The 16,779-nt window shown below is 40.1% G+C and overlaps 1 protein-coding gene across 1 annotated transcript in view; it reads left to right on the top strand.

Moving 5' to 3' along the window:
• LOC138158678 (kinesin-like protein KIF19) overlaps nt 1–2,497 on the top strand; it is an 89,881-nt gene extending 87,384 nt beyond the window's left edge. Inside the window, exons 19-20 of the mRNA XM_069084793.1 lie at nt 655–747; nt 1,234–2,497. Of these exons, the coding sequence (XP_068940894.1) occupies nt 655–747; nt 1,234–1,331 (191 nt within the window). The 3' untranslated portion in view covers nt 1,332–2,497. The remainder of the gene's footprint in view (nt 1–654; nt 748–1,233) is intronic.
• The last annotated feature ends 14,282 nt before the right edge of the window (nt 2,498–16,779 follow it).

The raw sequence follows: 16,779 nt of genomic DNA, 5'->3' as shown, positions 1-16,779 counted from the left end.
ATGATAAGACTAGACTTAATGGTCTCTAAATGTCCCTTCCAGCTCTAAATATAAAATCATGTGATATTGGAAATGAGGAAGTTGGGTGTGGTGGTCAATGCCTTGTAATCTCTGCTGTTGAGGGAGGCTGAGATTGGTGGACCACTTGAGCCACAGAGGGCTAAAGCTGATAAGGGTGTCTGAACCCAGTCTTGCACCAATATGATAAACCCCAGGTAGGTAGGGCTACGTAGGCTGCCTAAGGTAGATTGAACTAACAAAACTTGGAAACAGACCAGGTCAGAGTTCCAGAACTGATCAGAAGTTCAATAGGACCAGTGAGTGGTCATGGGTAAGATAGGGAAAATATTCTCAAAATAAAAAAGGAAATTTCAAAGAAAAAAAAGGGGGGGAGGTAGAATGAGAAGAGAGAGATTAAGAGAGAGAAACATAAACAAACTAAAAAGGAAAGAAAGTGAAATAAAGAACCAGGGGTTGGGGCAGGGTTTAGATGACTAGAGAACCACATCAAGGGAAAGATACAAAAGAGGAATATGGACGGCAAACTTGCAACCTTAGCTTTCACTCATCCTTTGTTCAATATTAGCTCCTATATTCACTTGTTTTTTAAATGTAAAAATTAAAAATATCTTGTTTTTACTTTTTAATGTTAAGATGAAAACACCCTGCAGATACCTGAAATCACCTTCACTTTTCCCAGTGCCATCTGGCAATGCAACCCAGGACAGAATCGAGGACAGGTCAAAGGTCAGTGCTTTTTTCCTTCTTTCTCTCCTATTATAGTTTCAGGCTGATCCACTCTAATAGGAGAAGGGTAGGGGGACAGGTACATGATGTCTCAAATGTTTCATGTCCCAAAAAAGGATTTCCTTCTAGTCATAGAAACATCTTGCATCTGTAGGCATAACAACTTCTCTTGGCATATAACATAAGAGAAGAAAAGGCAACAGGGTTTGGAGATGGGAGTTTGGCTGAATTGAGTGTGGTTACTGGGTGCAGCTAGGGCAAGGCTTGCTGATTGCCCTAGGGCTTTGGTCTTGAGTCTCAGTAGTCAGTATACGATTCAACAAGCATTTAATAAGGTCCTACTATGTGCCATACACCCTCCTAGGTATGGACTTGGTATATTATTTTGGAAATGCAGCTGCAGTATTCTGCCAGCTGCAGGAAGAGTTGTGAAAAGAGAACGAGGCAGAATCTGAGAAAGAATAAAACTTCTTTCCCCCAAACCAGGGTCTGCAGATAGCAGCACCAGTCACCATAACATCATAACTGGAATCACCCGAAAGCAACTGGGAGATAGCGTGAAGAAACAGGGGAGACCAAAATAAATGGCCCATGCTAAAGAAGGACAGCAGCTACAAGGAGAAACTGGCATAAACAAAGCTTCTCGTTTCTTGCATAAATGGATTTGGGGAAAGAAGGGAGGAGGCTGGAAAAACTTGGAGGGCCCATCAGATTTTCACTTCTGCCCCTCCTCTCCACAATCAGAAAAAACAAGAAACAAAAATCACTTTTCTTTGCCTTTTAGGAACAAATTGGTGATTATCCATCTACAGGTTTTGGAAGAAAAGATGTAATCCTTGATGCTTTAGTAGAGTTTTCCCAGGCTCCCAAGCAGCAATATGCAGTTTGTAGGGTCTGGTCAATTGATCCTGTGTTCTAGAGGTGGCACCTCACCCTGCCATGGTGTCAGGAGGTGGGAAGAAGAGACCAGGGCACTTCTAGTTTCTAGGTACCTGAGTGGGAATACGTTCATTACTTTGTCACAATGCTTCTCTTCTTTCTTCCTATCCCACATATCCCCCTCCTTCTATACTTTTATTTAATGTAGGAGATAGGGTTGGACTTAGAATCAAGAAGACCTGGATTTGAATCCTGCCTCAAAAATTTACTAATTGTGTGACCCTGGGCAAGTCACTTAACCTCTTCTGTGTCTTGGTTTCCTTATATGTAAAATGAAGGAGTGGACATGATGACTTCTAAGTCCTTTTTAGCTCTCAAGCTATGATTCTTTTCTCTTACAGTAACTGCTTCCTTTCCCCTTTCTCCCCCACCCCCCGCCCACAAAGACTCTCTAAGATGTGGGGAGAGGGAATCAAGGGGAGCCATAACAGAGGGATTTTCCCCAATCCTTGGATGACTGTATGCCCACCTCCCCTTCCTTGTATGACCCTGAGCCCCCAGAGATCTTTCTTTCTAGGAAGGAGAAGGAGGCAATGAAGTACCCCACTTTAGGGATATGGAAGCCTTCTCTCTTCTCTGTGTAGGGAACTTTTTCTCATAGGAAACGTAAATAAAAATGACTTGGCCAGAGACCTGGTACTTTTTAGCATAAAGGTATATGAGAGCTCTGGATGAAGCTTTGGAGAACAATTTACACCATGCCAAGTCTGATTGATAAACAATGTTTTTCTTTCTATACAGACATTTTATAAATGAATACAGAGAGGGAGATGGCTACAGACTTTTGTGCTTTGTGACACAGCTGTAAATAAAACATCAATTGTTTTCACTGGAAATCGCCTCTTCAGATTGTCACCTTTCGTCTACCCTTTTCTCTCTTGTCAATGAAGCAGTGATCTTTTGACATAGATTCTGGTCATAGTCATACCACTAACTTGCTATAGTTGACCTTGGAGAAATCGTTTTACATCTCAGTACTTCAGTTTTCTTCATGAGCAAAGCCATGGGACTCTGGGTTCTATGAGGAACCTTATTTTACCATGGGAATTGACCAAGTTGACAAACTTCTGTGGAAAGAACCTTATTCAAATTGGTTTAGTTTTTTCTTAAAAGGTATTGACAATCCTGGAGACTTGGTTGGTTCAGGGGACTAAAGGCTCAGGCTCAAGCTATAAGTATCATATCTAGACAGACCCACACGAACACACATAGTATACATGGACAACACACATGGCCATAGCACACAGCGCCTCCCCTCCCCATTACACATATCTCCTTTGATCCTCACAACAACCCCAGGAGGTAGGTGCTATTATCATCCCCATTTTACATATTTAGAAACAAGCTGAGAGAGGTTAAATGACTTGCCCAGAGTTACACAAGTAGTAAGTGTCTGAGGAAGGATTCGAACTCAAGTTTTCTTGACTCCAAATCCAATCCTCTAGCAAAACCTAGCTGCCCCAAAGCACCCTCTGGCTATTCAGTTCTGGCGTCTTGGCTTTTGTGGAAAAATGAAGACCACCTGTTTGCTCCAAATTTTTCAAATATATCACTACTATAGAAAGAGTACAGAATATTTTCAGGGACAAGGCTCTCAGAGCCTTCACACTCTTCAGCATTACCATTTTTTTTTAGCCTTATATCAGTGAACAGGCATGGACATGTGCCTATTGAATACAGAGAGAGAGAGCGCTATGGGGCATTTTATAGGATCATGGATTTAAAATTAGAAGGGACCTCAGAGGTCATCTACTCCAGCCACCTTTATTTCACAGGTGAAAAAGCTGAGGCCCAGAAAAGTAGAGACTTGACAGAGCTCAGGCCAGTAATAAGAGTAGGGCTGGGTTGTGAATTCTACTCCACAGCTAGGTGGCACAATGGACGTGAGGCCCAGAGTCAGGGAGACTCAACTTCCTGAGTTCAAATCTGGTCTCAGACACTTATTAGCTGTGTGACCTTGGGCAAGTCACTTAACCCTGTTGGCTTCAGTTTTCTTTTGTGTAAAATATACTGGAGAAGGAAATAGCAAACCACTCCAGTATCTTTGCCAAGAAAACCCTAAATGGGGTCACAAAGAGTCAGACACGACTGAAATGACTGAACAACTTTTGTATGGCAAAGTGGATAAGGCTTCTAGATTTGGAGTTAGAAGGATCTGTATTCTAATCCTGCCTCAGACACCTACTGACTGTGTGACTCTGGGCAAGTTACTTCATTGGATCAATTTCTGTTGTAAAATGAGGGGGTTGGACTGGATAATCTCTAAGGTCCCTTCTTCCCCTAGCACTATGACCTGATGATGGCAAGTCTAGCACTCTTTCCTTTGTGCTTAACTGCTTCTCTTTTATTTGTGGGTGGTGGGGAGATAATGTGATGCATGATCCCTTTGAAAAGACATGGGAACTAACCTACACATTTTTTTCCTCACCCATGAACCTCTGAAATCAATTTACTTTCTTGCTTTTTTGTGTTGCATGTCCTTTCACTTTTCCTAAGAGGAGTCATTCTGCTTTGCTGTTGTCCTCAAAGCTGATCACACCTTTGGATTTCCTGACACCTCAGGGTAGTTTTTATTTTGGGGCTATATTGTTTGGTGACTTAGATCTTCTAAGAGATGATGAATGACTGACTGATGGGAGCCGAGCTTCAAACCATTTAAGGGGTTTTGTTTGACCAAGACAAAATATGGTATGCATATTTATGGGGTGTCTTTTACTGAAACCCTCTGACTTTCACTTCCTGACACCAGAAAGGAAAAAACAGAGAAGTCTAAATGGAAATGTCTAAAGCTTCTGTTGAACACCAGTACACACAGACACTCTCACTGTTTTTTTTCTCTATTGTCTCTGATTCATATCTGTCTCTGTCCCTGTCTGTCTCTCTCTATTTTTCTATGCCTTTCTCTCTCATTTGAATATACCAGTTAAGACCTAACAAATGAAACTCATCTGAAAAACTCTTAGAGATGAATTGATAGAATACTACTGTGCTATAAGCAATGATGAGCAGACTGATTTTAGAAAAACATGGAAAGACATGAAATAATGAAGCATGAAATGAGAAGAGCCCAGAGAACATTGGATACAGTAGCAGCAATATTGTTAGAAGAATAACTGTGAATGACTAAGCTATTCTGAGCATTACAAATTTTCTGATCAACCAGAAAGGACCTATTAAGGAAGATACTATCTACCTCCAAAGAAAGAAGTATGCATAGTATGGTTTTACATACATCTCTCTCTCAAATGGTAGCTTTTTCTAGTTAGAGATGGAGAGAGAGGGGGAGAGAGAAAAGACAGTTTGGGATTTAAAATATAACAAAAAAGTAACAAAATGTACCATAAATGTAACAAAATGTAGCAAATAAAAATAATTGAATTGAATCTTAATGGGGTTTGTGGGAGACCGTAGAGAATAAAAGTCATGGGTAATTTAGACCTAAATATCTGTTGCTTATAAGACTGTTCAGCAAAATAGAGAGAATGGCTCCTGGCCCTTTGAGCTATTATATATAGGATTCTTTTTAAGGATTTTGTCCACTAGGAACAGAAGGGTTATTAGCAGAATACTTGAGATTATTTTTGTTACATAAAATCCATCTCATATGGGAATGTATAATTCTTGCTAATAACTTATTTACTCTTTTAAAAAAATTATAATTATTATTTTGGCAAATCTATCAGGGTTAAGTGACTTATCCAGGGTTACACAGGTAGTAAGTGTCAAGTGTCTGAGGCCAAATTTGAACTCAGGCCCTCCTGATTCCAGGGCTGGTGATCTATTCACAGCATCACCTAGCTGCCCCTTAATTTATTTATTCTTTAGGAAATCTTCTGTACCCTCTGATAATCTACAGTCATTGCCAACAAATTAATCAGCAACTGATAGAGTAGAAATAAAATTAGATTTAATGTCAGAGACCTGAGTTCAACTCATTTGCAATTGGTGTGACCTTGTCTACTCACTGAATCTCTCTGGGCTTCAATTTCTTCAACTTTAAAATAGTGGGGTGGGAATAGATGAACTTTAAGGTTCCTTTCAGCCCTGACCATAAGATAAATATTGATTCAGGGTCTAAGATGTGAGTGTCCTGTGCTACGTGCTATTGAGATCTCAAAAGAAGTTCCTTCTTGTCTAGGAGTTTAATCCAGTTAATATTACAAAATTAACATATGTAAAATGATTAAAGAACAGTTAAGTATTTTTTTCAAAAGCTTTATTAACTTCTGATTTACATCATTCATTTCTGCCAGATTTTGAGTTACAAATTTTCCCCCGTTTTCCCCCTACCCACCGACCCAAAATAGCAGTCCCACAGGATATCCCCTCCTCCAATCTGCTCTCTCCCATATTTTCTCCCATACCCCTTTCGACTTTTCCAGTGGATCTCTCTGCCCCAGTGCCTGTATATCTTATTTCCCAATTACATGTAAAATAGTATTAATAATAGTATATATATATTTATATATGGATATTTGATTTCAAAACTTTGAATTCCAGATTCATTCCCTTCCTCCCTTGTCACCCACCCTTACTGGGAAGATAAGCAGTTCAGTATAGGTTGTACATGTGTGGCTAATGCAAAACAATGACATAGAAGATATATTGTAAAAGACTGACTATATTTCCCTCCCTCCTATCCCACCTCCCACTTGTTCTATTATCTGCTTTGATCCCGTCCCTTTTCAAAAGTGGGTGCTTTCAACTTCCCTCCCCCCTAGCCTGCCCTCCCTTCCATCATCCCCCCTCTCATCCCCTTCCCCCCTACTCTCCTGGAGGGTGAGATACCCTATTTAGTGTGTATTTCATTCCCTCCTCAAGCCAAATTCAATGGGAATAAGGTTGACCCATTCCCTTTTGCCTTCCTATTCTTCCCCTCCATTGTAACCTTTTCCCCTTGCCTCTTCTGTATGAGATAGTTTACCCCATTCTGTCTCTCCCCATCTCCTCTCATTGTATTCCTCTCTCACCTCTTAATTTCACCTTTTAAGTATCATCCCTTCCTGTTAAATTGGTCCTATGCCCTCTATCTAGGTATATCTGTAAACATATATATATATATATATACACGCATTCACATATGTATTCATATGCCCATATACCCTCATATATAGACATATATGTATTTCTATTGCCTTCAACTACTGAGAAAAGTTTCATAAGTTACAATTATTGTTTTTCCATGTAGGAATGTTAATAGTTCAACTTTGATAAGTTCCTTATGATTTCTTTTCCCTGTTTACCTTCTCATGCTTCTCTTGCTTCTTGTATCTGAATGTCAAATTTTCTATTCAACTCGGGTTTTTTTTTTTTCAGTAAGAATGCTTGAAAGTCCTCTATTCCACTGAATGACCATATTTTCCCCTTGAAACATGATACTCAGTTTTGCTGGGTAGGTGACTCTTGGTTTTTTTTTTTAATTTTTCATAAGCAATCAGGGTTAAGTAACTTGCTCAAGGTTACACGGCCAGGTATTTTTGGGTGGGTGCCAAGCGTCTGAGCCCGGGATTCGATCTCCAGGTCATCCCAACACTGGAGCTGGTGCTCTTACTCGCCATGCTACCTCCGGAATATCATATTCCAAGCCCTTCAATCCCTCAGTGTAGAAACTGCCAGATACTGAGTTATCCTGATTGTGTTTCTACAATATTCAAATTGTTTCTTCCTGGCTGCTTGTAATATTCTCTCCTTAATCTGGGAATTCTGGAACCTGGCTATAATATTCCTAGGAATTTTCTTTTGGGGATCTTTTTCAGGAGGTGATTGGTGGATTCTTTCAACCTCTATTTCGCCCTCTGGTTCTAAAACATCAGGGCAGTTTTCTTTGAGAACTTCCTGGAGGATGATTTCTAGGTTCTTACTTTGATCATGGCTTTCAGATAGTCCAATAATTTTTAAATTATCTCTCCTGGATCTATTTTCCAGGTCAGTGGTTTTCCCCATGAGATATTTCACCTTACCTTCTATTCTTTCATTTGTTTGGATCTGTTTAACAGCATCTTGATTTCTCATAAAAACATTAGCTTCCATTTGCTTCAGTGTAATTCTGAAGCAATGATTCTCCTTGTTGAGCTTTTGAGATTCTTTTTCCATCTGGCAAATTTGGCTTTTTAAGGCATTCTTCTCCTCATTGCCTTTTTGAGCCTCTTTTGCCATTTGAGTTAGTCTATTTTTTAAGGTATTTTCCTCAGTCAGGCTGTTGACTCTCATTTTGTAATTTTCTTGCATCGTTCTCATTTCACTTCCCAATTTTTCCTCCACTTCTCTTCCCAATTTTTCCTCCACTTCTCTTATCTGCTTTTTAAGGTCCTCTATGGCCTGTAACCAGCTCGTACTTTCCTTTGGAGCTTTTGGTGCGGGAGTTCTGACTTCATTGTCTTCCTCCTGTTCCATGCTTTGCTCCTTTTTGTCCCCAAAACAGGAGTCTAATGTTGGGATCTTCTGTCTGCTTTGTTTCCTTTGCCTGGTTATGTTGCCCCTCAGTCACTTGACCCCTGGGCTTTTTGCCACAGTAGGACTCTGCCACCAGACAGGGGAGCTTTCGTCCCAAACGCTGGGGTTTTCTCAGCTGCCGGAGGTATTAGATGGGTGCCCTCTCTGTGGTCTCCACACACTCTGGCAAGCTGGACACACACCCCAGAACCTCCACCCTAGACTGCAATCCAGATCCAAGCAGGTTAAAGCAAGAGTGATTACCCCTCAAACTGGTGCTTGGTCACCCTACACTCTGCAGGCCAGGAGCTGAAGCTGCCACGCAGCGCTGGCTGGCTGTGCTGGGCATCTCAGTGGCTTCTTGCCCCGGGGGTGCAAAAGCCAATGCACTCCCACTTACTGGATCCCAGAGACCAGACTGCACTGACCTCTCACTTTGTCCTTTGCATTTATGTGTTGATATATCTGGAAATGGCTACAGCTGCTGCTGATCTGGAGTCTCTCCAGCCAGTGGCTGGTCAGGCCTGCCCTGGGGCTTGGCGTGGGGCTGGGCTTGGGCTCCCAGAGCACTGTGCTGGCTGTTTGGTGCAGGCCTGCCAGGGTGTCCTCAGTGGGAGGTTAGCTTCTCTGTGTCATTCTGTGGGTTCTGCAGCTCCAAAGTTTGTTTAGAGTCCTCTTTTTACATGGATTGGGGAAGGTGGAAGCCGGAGCTGCGGGGAGGTCCTGCTTCTACGCCGCCATCTTGACTCTGCCAGAACAGTTAAGTATTGTCCAAAATAAGAGCAATAGGAGTGTACAAAGCCCACTCTGGACTGAAATCTGGTGTTCACATTGACAGTAGGATTTGAGCTGGGACTTTAAGGGTGAGGAGGATGTAGATAAACAAAGGAGAATAATAATTCAAGGTGGGGAAGGGGGGAGATAATGTGAATGTAATATCCCACTCAACTCTGAAATCATACCATTACTTGGTTTTAGCACTGGTAAAGTATTTGGCCTAAGCCACTATCTAGTACATTATCTACCTCCAGCCCAGACAGGGACTATAAATCAAATCGTAAACTATTCAGTTAGGACAAAATAGCAAATTCAGTTATAAGGGATCATGAGATTTTAGATATAGGAAGGACATTAGAGATTATCTGGACTAATGGTTCTCAAAGTGTGGTCCAGGGACCCCTAGGGGTCCAGAAGGTCAAAACGATTTTCATAATAATACTAAGATGTTTTAATTTCTAATATAGTAAATACTGATAAATATATAACTGAAATAAGCAAAAGCTTTGGGGGTGCCCTCAATAATTTTTAAGAATGTAAAAGGGTCCTTAGACCAAAAAATTTGAGAACCACTCAGCTAAAACAACCCCCTTGTTTTATAGGTAAAGAAACTAAGTTAAAAATCAACCAATTCAATTATTCTCAGCATCTCCCCTACCCCTCCATAAATAGGTACACTCACCTAAGATTAACACAGCAATGGATACAGTGAACAATTTAAAAACTGGATTTGATTTACCAGGCACTTTTGGTGCTATCATAACTTCTTAAGTAGGGAAGGGATATAATAGAATCAATATTTTTTTTTTTGCTTTTTGGAAGTGGAGGGGAAACACAGGGCAACTGGGGTTAAGTGATTTGCCCAAGGTCACACATCTAGTAAGTGTGTCAAATGTCTGAGACCAAATTTGAACTCAGGTCCTCCTGACTCCTGATTCCAGGGCTGGTGCTCTCTGTTCACTGCTCCACCTAGACGCCCCTCAGAATCAGTATTTTAGGAACATTTTTTCTCCCTAAATATTTATAGAGATATTTCTATTAGGCTAACCTGGCTAAGTATGGAAAGGTTCATCACAAATAGGGCTGCCTTTAGAGGATGAACTGTTTTGCCATAAGAACCCATGAAACCAAGAAAAAGAGTTCAAAGTCACCCTCAAGTGCTTAATAAATGCTGCTTCCCTTTCTTTCCTTTCTCCTTCAGTTTTATATGGCCTCCTTTTTCTCCATGAGGGAGCCCAGAGATTTCATAAAGCAAAGGTGAAGAGGAAATGCATTCCAGGCATTGGTGACTGCTTGTGAAAAGGCAAGGAGATGGGAAGTAGAAAGATGAATTTGGGGAACTAGTTTAACTTTCACACACATGGAGTGTGTGAAAGAGAATAGTCACAGAATAGCTCCCTGGAGTCAGCACTGTAGTACTCAGAACTCTCTTCTCTCATACGTGGCAGTCCCAGGAAATCTAGCTCAGTTTCAAGGAACTCTGAGAGTCCACGTGTATGCAAAATGATAATATGCATGCCCCACCAATGGGTTTGGTTTTTGTAGCAGGGAATATAATTAATTCAAAGCAAAGTCACTTAATGAAATAGAATAGTAAGAAACGTTGCAATAGATTATTGTCCCAATAATCAGAGTTTCTTTGGGAAGCACCTGTGGTGTATTAGAAAGAAAGGTTATGTAATGGAAAGAGCATTGTAGTAAAAGTCAGGAGATTTAGTTTCGAATTCCACTTTTGGCACTTGCTAGTTGTGTGATATGGGTCATGACAGCAAACCAGACACTGAGAGAAAAGACCTCAAGGGTCACCTAGTCCATCCCCGATCTGAAGCATATATCACCTCTCCAATATCCTTGACAGGTTATTAACCTTCAAACCCTTCACTGACAGAGGCAACATATCGTGCTACTGCTACTAAATCTTCCTGATGATGAAATTGACCTCCCTGTGACTTCCACCCACTGGGCATAGTACTGCTTGCTGGGGTCTTCTGGGACCAAGTAGAATAGGTAGAATCATGTCAATTCCCTTCTGACCTTCCAGCTTCTTCATCTATTAAATGCGGCTAACAGTATCTGCTCTATCAAATCACAGTGTTGTTCTGAAACATTTTTGGTAATGATACAGTCTCTCATGACAACCTTGAGAGCCAAGGTTGAAGAGCCAAATAAGCTGAAGTTAGGTGAGTTTGGAGGCAGGGTGGGGGTGGGGGTAGGGGGAAGGAGATACTGAGAATAATTGAATTAGTTGATTTTAAACTTAGTTTCTTCACCTATAAAAGTCAAGTAGACAAGATGGAAAGGTAAAAAATAGATGACAGGAAGGTCTAATATGACAGGAAGTACTAGATTACTATGTTTGACTTTTTGCAGAGTAGACGTAATGTAAAATATATCATTGAGAACTTATATTTTCCTCATTAAGGAAAAGGAAAGAAGCTGAAGTTAGGTGGATTTGGAACAGGCTGAATGACCAGACCCCAAATATAGTTATTAATGGGCCAATATCATCTTAGAAGGAGAGATCCAGTAGGTTTCCCAGGGGCTACCACAGTTTCTGTGCTATTTAATATTTTTAAGAGTGACTTGGATGGAGGCAACTTCAATTTTTCAGGGAATGACAGGTAATGTTTTGAATGACAGAAGGGGAGTCTGAAAAGTTCTTGAGCCTATAACAATAGAACTACTCTAATAAAATAAGATTTAATAGGTATGAATGTATAATTCTACATGAAGTTAAAAAACAATGAACTTCAAAGGTACATACATCTTAGACAAGTTTTCCTGTGAGGAGTTTGGTGGGTTATAAATTCAATGTGATTTATGAATGTGATAGAACAGTCGAACAAGCGGATGCTGAGACCATATTAAAAAACCAGTCAATCAACAAGCATTTCTGGAAATGACTGCTATAAAGACCAAAGCTGAGGGGCAGCTAGGTGATTCAGTGAATAGAGCACTGGCCCTGGAGTCAGGAGGACCTGAGTTCAAATCCAGTCTCAGACACTTGACACAATTACTAGCTGTGTGACCTTGGGCAAGTCACTTACCCCCAATTGCCTTGCCTTCTCCCCTCCAAAAACAAACAAACAACAAAAAAACCCAAAGGTGATACAAAAATTTTTTTTAAAAGCATGAATGTTTGTGAAGATAATCTGGAACCTTTAAAACACTTTGCTATGACTGAACAACTTTTAGGAACATGCCATCTATTGGGCAGTGATTTCTACCTATAATGATCTCCTGATATAAGTCCCTTGAAGGCAGAGATTATTTCAATTTTGACATTGTATTCCTGACACATAGTAAAGTATTTGGCATATAGTAGGTGATTAATGAGTGCTTGTTAATTGTGACCAATATGGAAATGCACTTTACATGACTACACATGTATAACCTATGTCAAATTGCTTGCCTTCTCAATGAGGGGTGAGGGGAGAGAGTGAGGAAGAGAATTTGGAATTCAAAATTTAAAAAAATCGATGTTAAAAATTGTTTTTACGTGTAGTTGGGAAAAAACAAAATATTAGATTGTAAAATGGTTCAAATAAATATATTTTCCATAGAAGATTTTGCCAGTGGACTAGAGGGAGGTCTTTCAAATCATTTAATGTTTTATGGATATCAATATGAGATTTAGATTATTCATTAAAATTCTTTAAATTTATTAAAATTGCAGAGGGAAGCAGAAAAGAAAAGAAGGTTTTGTTTTCTGGAGAGTTTTAATTTTGCAATTAAGCAAAGATAATCAAGCTCTTTCCAAAATTTTAATTCTGAGGCCCAAAACTTGTACCATTGAACAGTGTATTTAGTCTAACATATGTTTATGAAACAGGGTTATTGGTAAATGTGTTTTTAAAAGAAATTGAACTGAATTAGATATGTGAACAACTCAATTAGAATCCACAAAGATTAATTAAGTAATGGGTCAATATCAATATGGGTCAATGCCTACTATGTGCAAGGCTCAGTGGTAAGTACTGGAGGTGGGGGTGGCATTTTGATTGGAGAGTAAAGTGCATGTACAGAAACAGTGGGAGAGAAAGCTAGAAAATTAGGTCAAGGCCATATTGTGGAGGGGTTTGAATACCAGTCCCAGTAGTTAGGACTTTATTTGGTAGACAGTGGGGACCCATTGAAAGCCTTTGAGTAGGGGAGTGACATAATTGAAACTGTGTTTTGAGGCTCTAGGAAGATTAATTTGGCAGGAGCACTTAGGTCTCAAACTGCTCATTGTTGCAGATGCCCCTTTCTTTTAACACCACCATTTCCTTCATTGATGCACAATCTCCAAAGAGGAATCAAAACACAAATAACCCAACAGACAATGGCAGCTACAAATCCTAATATGCCACAATCTCAGAAGAAGCATCAAAATCACAAATTACCCAGTGTGCAATGGGAAGAAGCATGGTCACTGTAAGCAGGCTACAGCTTGTGACTAAGAGTGACTTTCATAGGAGAATTTATGTAAAAGATACAAGTGAGGAGATAGGTTGTCTCCATTAAGAAGCATTTATGAAAAGACATGGACAAAAAATACATGGGATGGGAAGGTGTCAAGGTTTGTGATCAGGCAAGATAGGACCCATACTGATGCAATTATTGATCCACCATCATATAAGAGTGTAGGACTGACTGGAGTGGGTAAAGACTAGAGGTGGGGAGGCTATAGAGTAAGAGTAAAATGGAAAGAAAATGATCTAAACTAGAGAGGTCCTTGGGATACATGATCTATTTAGCTTTTTATCACCTGTAGTGGATAGCACTGCACTGTGCCTTACATATAAGTGGTAGTTGTGGTTGGGCTGAAAGGAAAAGAGGGAATAAACATTTATATAGAGCTTCCTATGTGTCAGGCACCATGCCAAGCACTTTCCAAATGTTATCTCATTTGATTTTCACAACAGCCCTGACAGGTAGGTGATATTATTATACCCATTTTGGAGTTGAGGAAACTGAGGCAGGCAGAAGTTAAGTGACTTGCTCAGGATCATACAATTGATAAATGTCTGAGGCTGTGATTTGAACTCAAGTTTTTCTGACTTCAGGCCAAGAACTCTCTCCACTGCTCCACCTATCTGCCTCTAATAAGTGCTCAATAAATGTTTACTGAATCGAGGGAACAGATGCAAAACAAGTTAGGGAAGTAGAATCTGATGAGGAATTAAGAGGACTTAGCACCTAAACGGTTTAGGGGAGGAGCCTTAAGGAGGTAAGGGTGAACCTGAGTGGTTCCACCTGAGTGACTGGTGGTGCCATTTATCAGGAAAACAGAAATTAGGAAGAAAAAATGTGGGTAAAAAACTGAGTTTGGTTTTGGACATATGGTCACAGATTTAGAGCTGGAAGGGGTCTCAGGGGTCATCTAGAACAAAGCCCTGTCCTGGCCTCATGAGGGCTATGAATGTTGGAGTTAGCAGAGCATACCTCTCTTCTAGCCTCAGTTCTTCTTAGAGTTGTGCACGTGGGGAATACCCCCACTAACCAACTTTAAATAAAAGTTTCCTTTGGCCTCAGAAGTAACCAGTTATGAGTAAAGATAATAGTATAACTGATTTAAGATTAGCCCAAATGGCTAATTGGCACAAGAAGATTAATCAAAGGCACACTGGCCAGTTGGCAATAAAAGAAACAAACTTATCTCACTTCAGTTCTTTATTTGTTTAGACCACCCAGTATTTCATGCAAATAGTCTGATATAGCTTGCTTGGCATCAATTCTCAAATTGTTAGTTGGATGGTGCAGTGGATAGAGCAATGGGCCTGATGTTGGAAAGTTCTGAATTCAAATCCAGCCTCAGATGCTTTCTACCTATATGACCCTGGACAAACAATTTCTTTAATTATTTATTTATTTTTCATTTTAAGCATTCACTTCTATAAAATTTTGGGTTCTAAAATTTCCCCCTCCTTTCCCTTCCCTTTCCCAAAATGGTATGCAAGCTGATATAGGTGATATACATACAATCATATTAAACATATTTCCATAATAGTCATGTTGTAAAGAAGAATTAGAACCAAAGGGAGGAACTATGAGAAAGAAGAAACAAAACAAACAAAAAAAAAGAAAATGGTATGCTTTGGTCTGCATTCAGACTCCATAGTTCTTTCTCTGGATGAGTCTTTTGGAATTGTCTCAGATCGTTGCATTGCTGAGAAGAACTAAGTCTATCAAAGTTGGTCATTGTACAATGTCACTGTTACTGTTACTGTGTACAATGTTTTCCTGGTTTTACTCACTTCATTCAGCATCAGTTCATGGTAAGTCTTTCCAGGTTTTTTCTGAAGTCCAATAGGCAAATTATTTAACCTCCTTTTACCTCAGTTACTTCAATTGTAAAATAATAGCATCTACCTTGCAGGATTGTTGTGGGGATCAAATGAACATTAATTTTTTAAATGTTGAGTTCCAAATTCTCTCTTTTCCTCAATCCCTCCCCCACTCATTGAGAAGGCAAGCAATATGAAACCCTTTATACTTGTGAAGTCATGCAAAATATTTCCATACTAGACATGTTACCAAAAGCAAGAAAAATAAAGAAAGTGAGAAAAGTGTGCTTCAATCTACACCCAGAGTTCATCAGTTCTCTCTCTGGAGACAGATAGCATTTCATATCCCGAGTCCTTTGGAATTGTCTTGGATTGTTGTATTGATAAGAATATCTAAATCTTTCACAACTGATCATTGTCATAAAATTGCTGTTACTCTGCTTCTGAATGGCTGTGATGATTTGAAAAGGAGGGGCCAGGCTCTTCATATCATATCATACATGGTCTGCCCTACCTAGTAGCAGTCCAGGTGAATGCTTGAGGAGTCTATTTCTTGAAAAGCTGAATAGGGTCCTGCCTTCCACATTACAGCATGTACAGGCATTCTGTGATTATTTCTATTTTATTTACTATGTGATGCTGGAATACCTTTTAATTGGCTACTGTATACAAAAAAGCACCAACATGCCAAATCTCTCTTCTCTTTCTGCTGGTTGCAAGGTATAACAATGATTCTCTGAGCTCCAAAGGTCCAAGGAGTTGGGGAGGAGGAGGAGATATGCCTTTTCTCACAACCATAATGGCTCATGAACACATGGCTTCTAAGCAAGCCCGTGTTTGAGAAGCAGGTTCCCCAACATGAATTGGTACCAGGCAGAGAGAGCAGCTTGTGCTTTTCCCCAGGACTGGGTATTTATTGACTACACCCCCTTTACATATACATTTTACACATGTACTACTGTGTGACTCACTTTGTCCTACCCAAAATGAAAAGGTGAGGAATGGGGATTGTTATCCCCCAATCTTTGTCTCAAAGTGCAGAGACCACCCTCCAAGGGGAACCCACCACAGCCACCAGGTAAATCAAAAGGCAGGGATTGGCTGTGCTGGGTGTGGGTATAATTTTCCCAAAGGCTTCTGTGTAACTGCCGCTATGGGTGTCTGGTTATAACTGCCCTGAGGAGTTGACAGTTATCCCAAAAAGAGGGTAGCATAGTGGGTTGGGAGATTGTATAGTAATGGCTAGGGGGCAGAATGGGGGAGTATTGGACTATAATGGGTGAAGGGTGGGTTCAGTTATATTGGAGACAAGACCCATGTTGCCAAGTCCTAGTTATGATTCTGAGATACATTATATGACTTGACAATTTGGAGACCAAACTCTACCCAAGAAAACAACTATGTAAGATTATTTTGTAATTCCTCAGACTAGAATCTGGCAGGTCAACTATGTCTCTCCCCTATTTAGTTAAGTTTCCCTAGGAGCAAATATAAACTATTTGGCATTTAAAGCCTTGGCTTGAGCCTACCTTTCCAGGATTTTTGCACATTACCCTTCATCGTACACTCTATTTTCAAGTCAAACTGGCTTGTTTTCTGTTCTCCATACGTGGCA

This window comes from Petaurus breviceps, unplaced genomic scaffold, assembly GCF_028583685.1.
Source record: "Petaurus breviceps papuanus isolate PSGF00001 unplaced genomic scaffold, PetGlider_PUasm1.0 175, whole genome shotgun sequence".
Classification (NCBI taxonomy): domain Eukaryota; kingdom Metazoa; phylum Chordata; class Mammalia; order Diprotodontia; family Petauridae; genus Petaurus; species Petaurus breviceps.
This window is presented reverse-complemented; position numbering and strand designations above follow the sequence as displayed.